Source organism: Diospyros lotus, chromosome 2 (assembly GCF_014633365.1).
Source record: "Diospyros lotus cultivar Yz01 chromosome 2, ASM1463336v1, whole genome shotgun sequence".
Taxonomy (NCBI): Eukaryota; Viridiplantae; Streptophyta; class Magnoliopsida; order Ericales; family Ebenaceae; genus Diospyros; species Diospyros lotus.
Window position 1 is genome coordinate 47084432 of NC_068339.1, and position 17813 is coordinate 47102244.

The following is a 17813-nucleotide window of genomic DNA, read 5'->3' on the forward strand; positions in this document are numbered from 1 at the left end:
ACACGGTGTCAAAAAATATAAATAAAACTTTAAAAAATATTATTTTTTAATAAAATAATTTATAAATTGATGTTTAATTATTAAATACTTACAATTACATGTTAATAAATTATATATAATTATTAAAAATATATTAATACAATACTTTATATATAAATTTAGATTTAATTCATATAAATTTTTAATATATGTTGAATATTATATAAAATTTATTATTTTCATATATATATATATTTATATATATAAAAATTTGATTATTTACGGCTCCAGCCTATTTATTAAGTGAGTATTTGTATATATATTTATATGTATGTATATATATTTATATATTCATCTAGATCTGCGTGAGACGGAGATCTGGCTTCCGACGCTGGGCGCCTTGCAACTCTAGGCAATGACAACAACCATGGCTTCGTCAAGATTCGATGATGGCGTTGGGAGGCGATGATTGTGGCTTCGTCGAGATCCGACGACGATGTTGGGCTGCGACTGTGTTAAACGACTTGCAGTGTTGGGCAGCAACGACGACAACGATTGTTTACGGAGGAAAAGATTTAGCACGACGATAAATGGATGAGGTGTTGAAGGGAAGATGTAAATATTGGAAACATAGGAGGGAAAAATCATAAATGAATTGATCAAGAAGCTCTCTGCAACGTTTTTGCAAAAATTGGTGCTCGATGGCTTTCTACAAATACTATTAGATAAGCGTTTAAGCTCTTTAGCTTTTAAGTTATTAGGATGTCAAATAAGTAAATAAATTAGTTACTTATAAGTTCAACTAATAGCTTATAAACGGTCAAACATAGTACAATTAAAAAGTTGAAAAAGCGCTTTTAAATGGGCTTAGGGTAGGATTATGGGCTCAATATCAAGCCCAACCCAAGCCCAACTTAATGGGCTTAAAAGAATATCCAATTGTACGGCCCATAGGCCCAGGAGCCGATCCAGGTTGGAGCCCAAGCCCTCCTTTTATCAACGGTCGTGATTTACTTACGTCCAGAATATAAATTCGAGCGGTTGGATGATTTAAGGCCGAAGACGAACTAACCCTACAAAACCCTACACTTCACCGTGTCTGCCCCTGGCCTTCTTAGACTCCGCAGGGAAACCCTGATACCAGTGCTGCCGGCAGTTCCATCTTCTTCAGCACTCATGTGAGTAGAAGGTTTAATGTCTTACGTTTCTCTTTGATTCGGATCAGCTTTCGACTGATCCTGTTCTCGTTGTGTTAATCTGTGGTGCGTTATACGTCTGCTCTGTGAAGGTCTACCTGCTTTGAATCATTTGTGTCATTGATGTCTGTTACTCCTTTGACTTGATAATAGACATGTGTGTTGTATGTACGTAGTCCTTCAGAATTGATTCAGAATAATACATCTGCTTGGTGGCAAATTTAGGAAAGCAATAGAAGATAGGTTTATTGTTTTGATGTGTATGTGAAATGCTTTACCTGTAAAATAAAACTGCCCTGCGTCGCTAAGGGACCGTCCTTTCATGTTAAAAATGTCTGTTTGCTTTTGTTGTTGATCTAGGGTTCATTAGTCGAGATTTATTTTTTACGTATATATACTGCAGTTTAATTTGATCACATACATGGTTGATGGTGGATACAATTTGTGGTGGTTGGAAGAATTTTACCACGTTTTATGTACTTATATGGTTGTGTATTTGCTGTGTGGCCTGTAGAGAGATGGCCGAAGCACAAACAAAGGAAGGGCCTTTTGTTCCGGAGTCAGTTTTGAAGAAGCAGAAGAGGAACGAGGAATGGGCTCTTAAGAAGAAGGAAGAGCTCGCAGTTGTGAAGAAGAAGAACGCTGTGAACAGGAAGCTGAGCTATAACAGAGCCAAGCTATATGCAAAGGGGTATGAGGAGCAGGTAACTTCATATATACACTATATTGATAAAACCTAGATTTTTAGATGTTACCTTATTTTAATTTTTTGAAATCTCATTTTTATGTGCCATGTAGCAAAAGGAGCTAGTTCGGTTGAAGCGTGAAGCAAGAATGAAAGGGGGCTTCTATGTTGATCCTGAAGCTAAGCTTTTGTTCATAATTCGTATTAGAGGGTTTGTATCTCTGTTATTTAAAGTTATACATCAACTGTTTGCTTGGTGGTAGTTCCATTTTCACTGATTTGTCTTGGCATTTGGCCTTTTCAGTATAAACGCCATGCACCCAAAGACAAGGAAGATATTGCAGCTCTTGCGTCTGAGGCAGGTAAGTTGTCTGTGCCCTTTATTTGTTTAATAAAACTGTTTGCTGAGACACTGGCTCTGGTTCTTTTTTTCCTACTTGTGCATTTACACCTGCCCTGAAGATAAGGTTTGAATTCTTAGATGGCATACATCCAGAAATGTTTGTGAATCATTTGTAAAATGGTTACAAATGGTTAGTTATTTCATTTTTTCCTTTCTTGTGAATGCTGCTCCTATTGTGTACTAATTCAACACATAACTACAGGATCCAATGTTATCCTTATAAGCTGGTTGTCTTGCATATTGACACTTTTGTCTCTCACATTGGACACTAGGTAAAATTGAGAGGAATGGTATATAATCCCAGCATTAATTGGTGTTTGCCTGCGTCCGTATTGTTATGGATTTGAGAACTATTTTTTGGGTCTACAACTAGATAAACAATGTGATTCCATTATTTAGTTTTGAGAATTGTTTTTAAAAATTGATTTCTAAACACACTACTTTTATGAAACAATAATATGATTTTGCTATTTTTGTATATTGTTATAATATGATAATGAAAAATATGTGAAAACAAAGATGTTTTGAAAATTTTTATAGGTATTTATGTTTCTGATGTCATTGTGTTGAACTTTTGGTTGATACGGAAAGCAGCCTTTGGATGTGAAGAATATGTATGTATGATGAAGGATGCAACATATCATGTCCATCATTTGGGAGACCTTCATGCTGAGGCAAAATTCGATCTAGTTGATAGGGATAAGATGTGCTTGCAGTGACAGAAGGGAATTTCAGGGATCAATGATAGGATGGTTGTTATTGAAGTTTCTTGCAGGGAGATTTGGCTCTTTGGAGAAGCTATTTTTTTTCTCCTTATGATGTGGGGATGTGTAGAGGGTTACTATGAATGTGTGACTTGGGCAGGGCATTATTGCGAGGCTGTGAAATGACTTTTGTGCTTAATTTTCATGGCCGGTGAGAGGAGTTTAGTTGATAATTGGTGTGGTCATAGGCCTTTGAACGATTTGTTTCCTAATCTTTTGGGAGGAAGTCATCCTAGCTGTTTTTTGGGAACATTCATTTGGCACCAGAGTTGAGGATTGTACAGCACAGGCGACTCGTGTCCTTAAAACAGTTTTTCTAGTGATTTTTCATTAAAGCTACCTAACAAAGATTGGGGAGGACTGAGAGGTGTGGCAGGTAAGGTTGGAAGTGGGTCCTTTTTGGGCTCGTTTTTATAGTTCTTTTTGAATACAAGGGCCTATGTACCTTGAAAGCCATTGAGGAAATCTGAGAAATCATACTGTGTTCCAGGGTGTTAAATGCTCTATTCAACATTTGAAATGAAATCTCCTTTATTTATATTTTTTTTCTTAGGAAATGTTCTTTTTTGGTGTTTTTGTTGCTCTATTTTCTCCTATTTTTTAGGTGATGGATGAGTTGTGGAACATCATAGAGATACAGGATGTGTTTCTTCTATCAAGGAAGAAAAAACAATAGGATTTTTGTTTGGTTGTATATGTTTCTTAGCACTTTTGGTCTTTCAGCATGATACTTGTCTACGGAATCTAGTTAAAATTCCTGTGTGTTTGTCTAAAATGTAAAGGGTTCTTGTAATGCAGATTTTCAATGGTGTATTCCTTAAAGTAAACAAAGCTACCATGAACATGCTGCATAGGGTTGAACCTTACGTGACCTATGGGTATGGATCTCACTCTTTCTACTTTCAGTGATGCCAATGATAAATTTTGTGAACTTGTCATTCCAAATTCTTTCATTATTCTTGTTTTCAGTTACCCTAATTTGAAGAGTGTGAGGGAATTGATTTACAAAAGGGGTTTTGGCAAGCTAAACAAACAGCGGATTGCCTTGACTGACAATTCAATCATTGAGCAGGTTGGTCTGTTTGTATTGTGTTGTAGTATCCACTATCTAACCCCGTGGTATCATCTAACATGCTTCTCATACCGCAGGGTTTGAGAAACCATGGAATTATATGCATTGAAGATCTTATCCATGAGATCATGACAGTTGGGCCTCACTTTAAGGAGGCTAACAACTTCCTTTGGCCTTTCAAACTGAAGGCACCTTTGGGTGGTCTAAAAAAGAAAAGAAACCACTATATTGAAGGAGGAGACGCAGGGAATCGTGAAGACTACATCAATGAGCTCATTAGGAGGATGAACTAGATCTTTTTGGTATTATTTAACTTTTCGAAATTCAGGTTCTTTTTGCTTCTTAGTGGCGTTTGGAAGGATCTTAGTTTCTTTATCATTAAAGTGGAGGGTACTTGATTTTTTTAGTTACTGTCTTGGTATGGTATCTAAGCTTTGTTTTGCTTCTTTTCATAGCTACACAGAACTCCATTTCCGCCAAGTTTGCTGGCAATTATATATTATCATGTTATCCTTATAATCATAGGAGCTGGTGTTTTATGGGCAATTTCAAGTTTCCCATAATTTATTTTTTTTGTTTTCTGTAGCTTTGTGCGGTCTCAAGTGGGCGTGCTTGGGCAGTAACAGTAAGATTGCCGAAAGTCGCAGGTTTAAATTGGGAAAACATTCTGTTTTATAGAGCAAGAGTAAGGTTGCAAATAAAGCTGGTCTTCTTATCAACCGTTACATAACAGGAAGTCTCGTGCGTTGTATCAGGACCATTCTGGATAAAAATGTTCATCTTTTCAACGGTCATAGAACAGGACATCTTGTGCATTATGGCAGGACCACTCTAGGCTTTAGTAGTCTTGTTTCTGCACCTTGATGGTATTATGCTTGGAATCGGCAAGGTGCAGCTATTTGGAGGACTTTTACCCAGCCTTTGTTGAGCTGCTGGGTTCTGGGTTATTTTTAGGACCCAGGGGCGTGTTAATGAGAACATACTGCGAGTCTGCTGACCTATCGTAACTCGTTGTGTTACCATGATTAAGACTTGATATGGGAATGTGATCGTGGCTGGATTAAGTCTTTGACGGCATGGAGGATGCATGCCATTAACCCAATTTTCAGGCAAATTAATCTGGTTGGGGTAGTGAACTAGTTAGTGACTTGCACTGTTACCACTACAAATGTTGCCCATTTTCAGCCAGTTAGTTGCCTGCGCTCCACGTGGTCCTTCGAATGTAGAGAAGCAATTGATAGCTTAGCTATCATCTTGAGAAGTGAATGGCCAAATACATTTTTAGTCCCCCCAATGTAATGGCATGTTTTTTTATTTAGACACTTGATTTTTTTTTAATTATATTTTAAAATTATATAATTTCAAATTAATTGTATTTTTTTATTATTTTAATTATATTTTTAAACTATATAATGTCAAAATCAATTCTATATCTTAATAAATTTATTAAAAATAATAAATTAAATATAATTTAAAAATAATAAAAAATTAAGATAAAATTGTCTCAAAATTATATAATTCTTTTAATTGAAAATAAAAATTTGAATACTTAAATAAAAAAAATTATACAAATACAAGAATTAAAATATGCATCTACATACCTCTAAGCAAGCAGTAATACCACAATAGCACATGCGAAACATGAATACGGAATGATTAATTAATTAATCCAGAAAAACACAAAAAACCATAGGATTCCTCCGCATAAGCCCCCTCTATCAGTAATAGTAAAATGAAGGAATTGCCTATACTCCTTATCTTCATGTTACATGGTAATCACTGTCAAGACATGGGGGGTAACAAACAGAGTGAAAATACAAGGGAGATCATTGATAACTATCAACCAGCTTACTGCATATTAAATATAATAAAGTGGAGCAGCATTATTCCTCAAAAGTGAAATAGCTGGCTCTTTGATGCCGCATCTATTTTTGAATACTATGTAACATACAAACTCGATTTTCCTCCTACTATGATGCAATATAAGATTTTCAGCTCTTCATGTAATGAAAACCTAATTCTTCTTCATCGAGAGACTCGATGATTAATGATCACAGATTTACCAATAGAGGTAGGTAGGTAGGTAGGGTCCTAATTATTACCGAATCGACCTTCTTTCCTTGCTCGTGACCTACTACTCATTTGTTTATTGTTTTCATCAGATTGTCCTCCAGAATTCTGCCCTTCACCATCCCTGGCCACAATTCTAAGAGGGTGAGCTTCCGTGTTGAATACCCACTCATCCAGTGGGATAACATTTGGGGGAGAATAAAGAAGATAGAAATATTTGAGTGTCTCAGCAAGAAAGAAGCTCTGCATCATATTGTCCTTGACACCAGAATTAACCTGGGAACAGCAGCAATAATCAGCATTTCAAAAGCACCCCATAGAAACGGCTATAACTATATGTTCGCGATTTCTATTATCAGCTAGTGCTCATTCAGAATAAAAAGGTGTTCACCGGGGTAATAAGGTGTTTCAAACCAGTATCATCAGTATTTGCATGAAAACCAAATGCATCAAGATAATAATTATGAATTGAGTAAAAACAAAGGTGTCTGTGATCATTACTCCCTCAAATCTATTTTAACAGAAAATTTAGATTCATGTAGTGGCTAATAATTGGAATTTAATACCATTGAGAATTAGTTCATTTTAATCACCATATCCCCAAACAAAAGTGTGTTTCCTCAAATCTATTAAATTAACTTTTTAATTAGTATTTTAAAAACTTAACAATTGCTAATAACTAATAATCGTTTGAAGAGCCAGCTTCCTTAAAATAATTTCATATTTTTAATGATAAAAACTCAGAATACACAAACATACCCACATGAAATTTATCTACAGCTTCTTGAATAACTTTACCAGTACTACAAAATAAGTTGTCAAGGCTTTGACTATCAATCGTACATGTTCCCCCCACCCCCAACCAAAAAATAAATAAATAAGCACATCTATACTGTTTCTTGAATCAGAAACTTGTTAAACAATGAGACAGTTACTCCACAGAAACATACTACCAATTCTATTCATTTTGGATTTCCCAATATTTTTAATTCTAATATGAGGGCAGCTTACTAACATGGACAGTGAATGTCACCATTTTGTTAGATGTAAAATTCACCAACCATTAAAAGTGGATATCAAGTCTCCATGCTTCTCAGAGAAGTTCACAATGCCCAGAACCAAATAATGCACTACGATGTTGAGATCCTAGGAGTAGCAGTAGCCTTCAGGTATTTTCCATTTGCAGAAATAAACATAGTTAATGAGTCCCAGACATTCTTAGAGGGCACCATCAGGAAGTTATTTTCCCATTTCACATAAAGCAGGCACTAAAATATTTAATCACAAAGGCAATCTGAAATCATGGGTTTTGGAAGTGCTTACATCCTTCAGTCCAACATATCCTGACTCGATCCGTGAATTTTTTTCAAATGCTTCAAATATGTTCCAGCCCCACTCTTGATATGTCTTGTTGCCAGTCAATCTCCAGAGATAAAAGAGTGATTCCACTGTCTCTGGCCTCAGTATATTCCATGATGTACCGACACTCATGTCCTGAAAATTTTTGAAACATTAATGAACCATAGAGATGACTGAAGCCAACCTGTTAATCCCACAATAATGCTAACTAACCTGCCCTGAATGGAAAAAATAGTTCTCTCCAGCTAATTTTGTGGGTGTTGATTGATAGAAGTTATAGCACGTCCAAGCAAGCTGGATAAAAAAGCAAACAAATTAAACCAAAGCCTAAAGCATAGCATAGATGTCATGTACAGAAGAATAGTGGAAGCAACAGGAACGTGGTGTGTTTCCTAAAATTGAAAATAGTCCAACCTCACACTGGTCTACAGTCAGTTAAATGACAAAACTTCCAAGTTACCTCTCAGCACAAGAAACATGTTGAAAAGTTAACTGTGTTGAAAAGCTAGCATCAAAGAGCAAATATGAGCCATTCCCCACTAAGGTTAGTTTGCTTTTCCAGCATGCTGCATTCAGATCATGCTTGAGATAGCAAGATTCTATGCAGAATGTGCAAAAAATGGCAAAGCATTTGATACTAAGGAAGCCGAGTGAGACATGAAGCAGTCCCACATACAGATAGAGAGAGAGAGAGAAGGGGGGGGGGGGGTGCATTTTGGGAAATTTCCAAAATTTAACTGCAGTTATCTAATGATAAGGGGTTAAATGTACTGATGTTTGAACCTCAGAGAAGGTCATTATAATTTTCCCAAACTAGATAAGGTCATTATAATTTCACAAACTAGAGGGGGTATCTCTAGGCCTAACCTCAGAGAGTGTCACTGTAGTTTACCCCCTAAATAATTTTCTTAATGGGAAAGACATAGCCAATGCACATTCTTTTGCCAGAAAACCTGAAGGGTACGGAACTAAGGTTCTAGAAGGTTTCTAAAAGATATCAGTGTGAGCTGAGGTCTCTTTTTTTCAGTAAGGCAGTTCAACAAGCATAGTGTAACAGCCTTCGCCTCCAGCCACTAAACAAGAATTGAATCAGTACGTGCCAAGCCATTAGGCACACCTGGCTCTTGGCCCTGTGGAAGAGAGAGAATTTTTATCTAGATTCAACTCGTTCCAAATGCTCAGAAGATGAAATCTGGCTTTTCCATGTTAGAATGTTCTAGCATGTGCAAATACATAATTTGTTCCGAAATGATGACTCCACAATCACCCATAAAGGAAATTTAGCCTTTGGAGGGCTTCTACTTTTGTTAGCTATTTAGAGTAGGTCCTTGCTATTTATCTCTAGTACTATATACACTGTCCAAAATTGTGTTGTTATTTTATCATGATTCTGCTAATAAACCTAGTGAACAGCTAACTCTAGTGGTGGTAGGCATGTGGCAGTCTTCTGTAATCACCTCCCTTGCCCACTACGTCAATGTGGCAAGCCACCCCTTTTTATTCGTTCTCTTTAGTAGTTAGTGGGGCAAGCTACCTCTTTTAATTCATTCTTAGCACTGGCAAGTAGGGATATAAATGGGTCCCCAATTAACACCATTTACATAAAGGTTTTAATACATTTTCAAAAGAGCCATATACTTATGTCCTCTTTTTTATACTTAGTTTAATGTTAAATGGGGTTAATTGGGGCCCATTGGGGACTATTTACATCCCTACTGGCAAGCCACTTAACAGTGGCATTCCACTTTTCTTTTTGATTTTTTTTTTTTTTATCTTTGGGCAGCATTTGAAGAGCACCTACATAATGTGGTATGAGAGGAAAGACAGATTGATAAGCTATTATGTTATCTGGGACTGAAACATGGCACAATCCCCATGCTCTATCTCCTCCCAAATTTAAAATTTAGTTTGGTTCCAAGGAATATAGACTAAAAGTTTCCAAATATTCCTTTCTTACATTGCTTTATTGGTAGTGTGATGTAATGTTCAGGACAATTTATAAGCTACTAAAAGCACTATGCCCTCTTATCCAGATTGGTGATCAAGTTCCAAATCAGGTCAAATTTTGGTGACCAGTGAGGCATGCATTGATGGTTTGCTTTTCCCTACTAGAAATGTGCTTGGGTTTGATCCTTGAAAGGTGGCTTTTCTTTAGCCTGATTGTGGTGAATGGGAAAAAACTGACCACGAGTGAAATGTTAATCGGTAATACCTACGCAAACAAATAAGGAGACAGTTAATCACCTTCATATTCATTTAAAAGTGGCCAGAGAATTTAAGTCTCATTCTCAATTATTTGACATGGCTTGGGTTTATTCCTGGCCCGTCAAACATAATATCAAATTTTGGAGAAGGTGCTTTGGAGGATAGAAGGAAGTCTGCAATGTGTTTCTGATTTTTTACATTCATTGTGGATCTTATGGACAATATGTAAATGGCCTTCTATTGGTTTGAAGATCTAAAGTTTAGGTTAACAAGTAAATCTTAAACACTTGCATAGTTGCTTTTGTTTGTTGGGGGAGGGTATTTTGAGTCAAATGTTGGATTTCATTTCTCGGAGCAACTTTGGCATATTTTTATTTTTTGGTAAGGTAATGAGATCCTAAAAACAAAGACATACACAAATATATGTAGTTCGTGTTGCCATGCAAGAAAAGGTCAATTTAGAAATAAGATTAGGCATTATAAAATTGGAGTAGCACCTATGGATGATAAAATATGCAAGAAGCGATTAAGATGATTTACACATGTGACAAAAAGACCGATACACACACCTATGAGGTGAATAGATGAAATTAAAAAAAAAAAGTTTTGAGTGAAAGAGGCAGAGGAAGAGCAAAGAAACATTCAAGCAAAACCCTTAACCACAACATAAGAATGACCTTACAGATATGACCGTGAATGGATATAACTGGAGGTCTATAATATATGTAGACAAACTCAGCTAGTAGGATTAAGGCTCATGATTGTTGTTGTTGTAATAATATCCAATTTCACACTAAGAAATTATGTCAATGAAATCTAGCATATAGAGAAGAGATACAACAGAGCATAGCATTGCATACTACAACCCTATATGTTGGGTTTTTGCATGGATGATTCTGTCTAGAAGATGAAGAAGACAGTAGAACCCGTTAGAAGAATGAGTGCGACTGGAATTTTTTAAGTTAGAGAATAGTTAACTTAGACGTTTATTATAAGGGATATTTTAGTCTTTGTGTAGGATAAAATAATAGGCCTTGTAATTAACACCCCCTATGGTCTATAAATAGGAGGCGTGGTCTATAAATAGGAGGCGAGGGCTAGGCAGTTGGACATAACAATCATTCATTCATTTCTGTCTCTGAATGCAAGTGAGATTGCCAAGAGGAGAGAAAAGGCTTTGAGAGAAAGTTAGTCTTTGTAATATCTTGTGTGAGGGTAGTGAACTTGTGTGATAGAGAGTTGGGAGAGTTCATGTAATCTGTTTTCACCGGTTTCTAGTGGAATTGTTCTCGGATAGATGTAGGACTGATCTTTGATCAGTTTGAACCGGGATATATCTTGCGGCTACTGCTTGGTTTGGTTGTTTCTTTCCTTAATTTCTTTGTTGTTCTTTTCATTTCCAGTTTATATTTTTCTGTTGTGGGTTGATTTCGGGTGAGGAGTGTTGAGAGATTTGGCAAATAACAAGTATTGATTGAGTGTTCTAAGAGCTCCTAATCCTAACACTATATGTTGAGAGTAAAAAAAAATAATATAAATGATAAAAGTTGACTCTCTATCTACCAGCTTAAGTTTTTAGTGAGATAATGGTTAACAATTTAACATTGTGTCAAAGCAAGTAAAAGTCCTGATTTCAAACCTCACCACTAACCTAATATTTAAATTGTTGCACGTTTTTGGACCAATTGTGCAGTGAAACCTGGGCACTCATGAGGTGTTGTGTTGAGAGCAAAAACAATAATATAAAAGATAAAAGTTAACCCTCTATCTACTAGCTTAAACTTTTAGATGAGATAGTGGTTAACAATTTAACACTACATGATGTTGTGTAATGTAGATGGACCTTAAGTGGAACCCAGCACAGAAGGAAAAAGTAAGGACAGTGGCCCTATATGGTCATGAAGTAGAACTGACATGCCACTGCCACTGCCATCACCACCTCCTTCAGCCCCAACCCCAACATTGCCCTGCTTGACCTTTGCAATGAGTGTGCCATTGCACTAGACACTAACGCCACCCCATAAGCCTCCATTTCCCTGTATGACCCTCCACCTCATGAGGCCCAGACAGGATCTAAATGACTACTGATTGGTTCTACATAAACAATTCAACATCATCCCAACTTTCTGCTACAGGGGAAAAGCTTTAAAAAAAATGCTTAACAATATTGAGCTCAATCTAAAATATCTGAACATGACTTTATGGGTACCTCTTCTGCGAGAGAGAGGAATTTCTGAGATTCATCAGGACCATAACCAGCAGAACCTAAGGCAATCATTCCTGGAGCAAAGCAAGCTAATTCATCCATCTGCAAGTATTTCAAAAAACAAGCAAGCATCATCAGTTACCTAATGAAGCAGCTCTATCTTGTCAGCCAGTTGTTCTATTACCTTGTCAGTAAGAGAACTCCCAATCTTCTCACAGATATAAGTAAAAGATGATGGTTTAGTTTTCCGGACCAAGCTTAACAGCCCTTTCATGGATCTTTCCCACATTTCTCTGTTTCAAGATATCCAAGAAAGAATTATTTTCATTAGAAGAATCCAAAAAAAAAAAACAGATGTCACCTATATGTCTAATTTTTTTTAATTAAAAAATGTGGAAAATGAAGCGATGAATCAAATCCAAATCATAGTATATGACCAGGGAGACATAGTTTTTCACACAACCAAGATAAAATGAAATCCCGATTAAAGGACGAGCTTATTAAGAACTACATTTAAACCCTTTTTCATAAATAATCCTAGGAATTTTTCTAACTTGTCAAAACAAGTATAAACTTCCATTTGATTCTGAAAAGGAATGAAGGATGGACAGGAAAGAAAGCACTTGGGTGATAAATTAGCCCGTCAAACATAGCAAATATTCTTGTTCAAGTCAGAACCACATAAGTTGCAGTTAGTTTTCATGACGAGACTATTATTTAAAGGCTACAACATCTTATTAGACACGTAATATCTTCTTAAGAGTTTTGAGATTAACGTGGTTAACAAAGAATGATGGTAATAGGTCTCACCTGTAATGCTTTACAGCAGCAGTTTTGTTCCCTTGAATCCAAACTTTGAGTAGATATTCATAGAAACTGCAGAAAAGGAGTAACATTAAGCAGGCCTTTGTATATATCATCACAGAGTATTTAGATAGTTGTTACCTGTCCCCCATGGCCCCAAAAGTTATGGTTGAGTATGATGATGTCCCTCTGTGTGGATTAATATAAATGGGAAGCAGGCCATCATCAGGAAAGGTTTTATTCAACTGTGAAATAACATTCTCCACCTGAAAGAGCAATAATCCTTTTCAATACGCTGACACAATGATTAACTCCCACAAATACACCATGAAGAAGAAGCCAATCATCTAATTTAGAAGAACAAAAGGACATTACCTTCTGCTGATACTTTGGGTCACCTGTTCTTTGAGAAAGAGCAATAAATTCCAGCTGCTCTGTGCCAGAATCTGCCAGGATTGAATCACCCTAAGTACAAGGAACACTGCAAGTCAGTATAACGGAACAAGAAATGGAGATAAAACTTCATTAAAAGAAGACTAAACACCTCAATATTTCTTTGGGTTTGAAAATCTATTAAATCCCCCCCCCCCCCCCCCCCCCCCAAGTGAGATTAAGAATTGTGATCGTCATTGTCACAACAGCGTATCAAGCCTTTATTCCACTGTGGGTTGGCTAGACGAATTCTAGCTTGCTAGTCATGTCATTGTTATTATTGAAAAATAATTAAATGATATTTGAATAAGTCTAAATTTCGTATATAGGTAGAACAATGGCTATATAAATCAACTGCAATTGTATATCATAATTCAACCAGAGGAGGTGTAAAGAACACAATGCTTTGATATAATCAACAACATATGTGAATACGTGTGTGCGCGTGTGTTGTGTGTACGTCTAACATATGCCCATCAAACACAAACCATTCTATAAAACATCAAGAATTGCAGAACAAATCACCTTCTAGGAAAATGTTCAAAATTTGATTAATAAAATAAATCTGCAATAACTTTCTAAAGATAGCACCAGAGGAAATGAAATAACATCAAACTCCAAATTCTATGTCTTGCAATCATTCAGAAAAAATTTAACTGCATATCCACAAACTTCAGAGCTTACCCCTGTCCATCCGGGATTATGTGCATTTCCATGTGCTAAGTTGATGACGTTATAGGGAATGCCAGAAGGTGTATCCCATGCAGGCAGGAGTCTATCTGCAATATCTTTAGCCTTTTCAAGGAAAACTTTGTCCCCCGAGAGATCATACGCGCTAAGAAGTCCACCCACAACTCTGGAGTATAATGAAAATAAGATTATGGATCAGCCAATAATTCAGAGCCACTCAAGTTATGTTGATTGTGAAGCAGTAGCAAATGAAAAAATTAATGAGAACATAGTAATATTTACAACAAATGACATATTAAACCTTATAAAGCAACCTTATGGTTGTCTCAAAAACACTGGCATCATAGTTCTTGTTGAAATTCAATGAGTTTGCAACCCACCTGCCACAAATTGTGCATTACCATCAGCTGGAAACCAAGGTAAAAAAAAGCAACAACTGGAAGGAACTAGAAATGAATTTATTTACCATTTCTAATTGTATGTAACAATTATTCATATCATGTGTGCATATACATACACACACATATATAATGTAGAGATGTATAACAAGATCTAAGAGCAGACATTGAATGAGCAGGGGGGAAAATAAGAGGGGGCAGTCATAATGGAAACAGAGACTGGATTTAGGATGTAAATGGAAAAAGAAGCCACCGAATGAAGGAAAAAAATTGTAAGATGCCACCGAAGACTAGAACTAAAGCCGGAAGCAAAACTCAATATGAACTGTTGGAAAATAAGCTAGAACTGGACCTTGTGGGAGTAGCTAACATAATTAACAAATGAGCACCAGTAGTAGGTTTGTGTGGACTGATCCACTCATAGGAATTTTATAGCTATTACCAGAAGTTCTTGAACATCAATATTAGACTACAGAAGCAGTTAAAATTGAGCTTTGCTAACCAAAATCAACACTTTAATATTAAGCTGCTTGACGATAATTTAGCTAGGGAAACTACTGCTGCATCAGAGAAAACTATTTGAATAAATGAAAAACAGCTGGCTGATAAACTAAGAAACCAAGGAAAGAATAACTGGTTGTCGAGTGAATACGAACAAAAGAAAATACAGAAATTGATGAAAGGTAGACCGACTTAGTTTGTCATTACAAGCAAAATCCTGAACCAAGTAATAGATAGATGCTGATGTCAGTCACCATGGACTGAGCATATGGAGCTTGCTTGGTAATGAGGAATATTTATCAAATTTTCATATGAAATTGATTGCAAATTTTACCAGCCCTTCAAAGTCAAAGCCTTTGATTCCTAGGAGAATTTTATGTCATTAGTGAAGCATTGGTGGTTTGACACCTTCTGGAAACACAATGACAGTAATTTGCGTAGACTACCAAAAAACCTTCTGTTGTGTCCAAACAATAAGTGATTCAAAAATTAAAGATAGATGAACAACGTTTTAGCATCAACATATGGAAAACACAATTACTACAGCCTGTACCTTGCAAAAACTACTGTTCTTAATTGGAGAAGACTATGCATAAACCCCTCCATTAATAGATTCTTTTAAGTGAGGATTTGAATTCCAGGGCTTGGATGGTGTAAAAAAAAAAAAAATAGCCTAAGAAAAAAACACTGGGGTAGAAAAGTGCAGATGCAGCAAGGGAGAGACAGAGAGAGATCATTGGCACTGTCCAATGGGATGCAAATGTGATAACAGAGATGGAAAGGGGTTGAGATAACAGAGAGAAAAACTTTGATCAATTATTTGTCTTCCATTTTAAAGATTGAAATTTAGCCCTTTCATGGCAAATTAGGTTACGTTTGGTTGGATAGAATGGTTTTGAATGGAAAAGGGAAGGGAATAGGAATAGGAATAGGAATGGGAATTCCATTGATATATTTGGTACTAGCTGGATTGTTATGTTTGTTACGCCTTCATCTTTGATGGAATGAAATGGTAAAAATAATCAGTTGACAAAAATATCCTTTCACATTATAAAAATTGAAAAATCTTATAAAAATGATATTTTAATTCCAAAAAAATCATATAATTACCGAACATTTGTTAAAAAATTATTTCTGCCCTTTTAGTTACAAATATTAAATAAAATTTTATTTAATTTTCAAATCTTAATTTAAGTGGTGGCAGTAGATAGCATCGGCAGACAACGGTGGGTGGCAAACAGCAACAAACTTATATGTGTGGCACTATATAATTAGAAAAAAAATGTGAGTAAAAATGTAATAATACCTCCCGTTCCATGGAATGGGAAGGCTTTCCATACGAGGGAATGGGTCATTTCCTCATACGGAAAGGCTTTCCATCATTTTGAGGGAATGGGTCATTTCATTCTTTCGTAGATATCAAACAACCTTTTGAGGGAATCCCATTCCCTCACCCTCTGTTCCACCCAACCAAATGTAACCTTAAAGTAATAATTGCTAAACTGCTTAACTGATGCTTAAAAGAAAACAAGACCAAGGTATCTGAAATATTGTAAAGAAAGGACTGAAACTCACTCTTTAGCTCTTTGGAACTGCTCGTCCAGACCCATTATATATAATGTATCCAGTGAGTCTACTAGTGTTGCTCCAAGACCTCCAAAGCTATCAACACCATTCTTTGACTGTGGCTGGCAATATAGAAATAAAAATGTTGGCACACAATTGAATATGCATATCACCAAAAAAAAAAAAAAAAAAAACCTAGATATATAAAAGATGCCACTGTTCAAGGGATTCAATGCAGAAAGACCCATTGAAAAAAAAAAAAAGGAACTTCAAGGCCAACAGAATGTAAATTTCATCCTAACTAAACCCAGATTCATTTATAAGGAATATCTAGAAATAAGCACATCTATGCAATAGCAATGCACAAAGTTTCAGCTGTTTGGTAAGGAAAATAGAAGTCATGTGTTAATGTTATGTCAAACAGAAACACCATCCCTGCATATCCATTCATCATAAATTTAAAGAGTGCTACAGGTGGAAAGAAAATAGGAAATAATTGTCTGCACACTTAATGACATGTAAACCTTGACCTTAAAAAAAGTTTAAAACACACAAAAACTGGTGCAGGGCTCTACCTACTTCATACTGTCAAAGAAAATCTCCACAACCACCTAGACTCCTTTGTCAAGCAAAATGAATTCTTCAATGAGTCAGATAAAACTGCCATTAAGGGGCAAACCTTGAACCAAGCAAACTCACCAACAAAAAGAGAATGCAACTAAAAGCATTTCTCTCACCTTGCACAATACAATATCTTTTATCACAAACTTTTTTTTATTAAAATAGCTTGATTTTCCTATTTTCCACTTTTTGACATGACAGTTAAGGACTTATAGTCCTTAACATTACAATCCGTATAAGACAGACAATCTTTTTGCCTTGTAAGAGAAGTCTATTTGGGTAGTTGATAAGCCATTTTTAAGCCCCCCAAAAAAGAAGTCTCTTCAACTTTATCTTCCTAGTAATTTCCTATGGACTAGAAGAAGGTTTGGTTCCCTTTCCAAGGTCACTTGAGTTTTCTGGCTGGGCAAAAGTTTGGAAGGTCATGAGCACATAACCAACCCACCAAGTTCCTACTAGATCTAAAAAAAATAGCTTTCCTAAAGTCATATATTCTCTCAGAAAAGTAATACTTACAAAATGGGATGATTTTCTGACACAATCCTCAGTAAGAAAAATTGAATTGCATCTGGATGGTGACAAGCCCACTTGATCCATGATGGCAGTGTTCATGCATAGAACTCACTCACATCCATGATGCTTATTCACACATGATGATACTGTTCCCCACTTGAACCATGATTCTTTTCATAAAACCAACCCATATCCACAATATAGCAGGGGATCATCACCTTTAAGCAACTTGAAATAAATATACAGAAATCCACCTCCACAATTTTGTCTTTGCCTTCATTGATGTAAAGATAAGAAAAATTCATAGAAGAGTACTAGAGTTTCTTCCAGAAACCTAAATCTAGGCATT

General features: G+C 36.0%; 2 protein-coding genes across 4 annotated transcripts in view; one reads left to right on the plus strand and one right to left on the minus strand.

Annotated features, from left to right (window-relative positions):
• The first annotated feature begins 1023 nt into the window (after positions 1–1023).
• Positions 1024–5389, plus strand: LOC127795818 (60S ribosomal protein L7-4-like). 3 transcript variants are annotated; one of them, XM_052327726.1, is made up of 8 exons: positions 1024–1157; positions 1690–1879; positions 1974–2071; positions 2165–2222; positions 3826–3905; positions 3997–4099; positions 4177–4401; positions 4686–5389. In XM_052327726.1, the coding sequence occupies exons 2-7, from the start codon at positions 1694–1696 to the stop codon at positions 4390–4392; spliced, it is 741 nt and encodes a 246-aa protein (XP_052183686.1). In that variant the 5' UTR covers positions 1024–1157; positions 1690–1693; the 3' UTR covers positions 4393–4401; positions 4686–5389. The 3 variants fall into 3 exon arrangements, with proteins under 3 accessions (XP_052183686.1, XP_052183684.1, XP_052183685.1); XM_052327724.1 differs by lacking the exon at positions 4686–5389 and having other exon boundaries at positions 4177–4621; XM_052327725.1 differs by lacking the exon at positions 4686–5389 and having other exon boundaries at positions 1041–1168; positions 4177–4621.
• Positions 5390–5724: 335 nt separating this feature from the next.
• Positions 5725–17813, minus strand: part of LOC127794854 (mannosyl-oligosaccharide 1,2-alpha-mannosidase MNS1-like) — a 39385-nt gene continuing 27296 nt past the window's right edge. The window contains exons 4-14 of the mRNA XM_052326111.1: positions 16340–16452; positions 14180–14245; positions 13860–14031; positions 13119–13208; positions 12885–13009; positions 12750–12815; positions 12124–12232; positions 11943–12041; positions 7742–7822; positions 7493–7663; positions 5725–6445 (exon numbers count right to left, since the gene is read on the minus strand). Of these exons, the coding sequence (XP_052182071.1) occupies positions 6191–6445; positions 7493–7663; positions 7742–7822; positions 11943–12041; positions 12124–12232; positions 12750–12815; positions 12885–13009; positions 13119–13208; positions 13860–14031; positions 14180–14245; positions 16340–16452 (1347 nt within the window). The 3' untranslated portion in view covers positions 5725–6190. The remainder of the gene's footprint in view (positions 6446–7492; positions 7664–7741; positions 7823–11942; positions 12042–12123; positions 12233–12749; positions 12816–12884; positions 13010–13118; positions 13209–13859; positions 14032–14179; positions 14246–16339; positions 16453–17813) is intronic.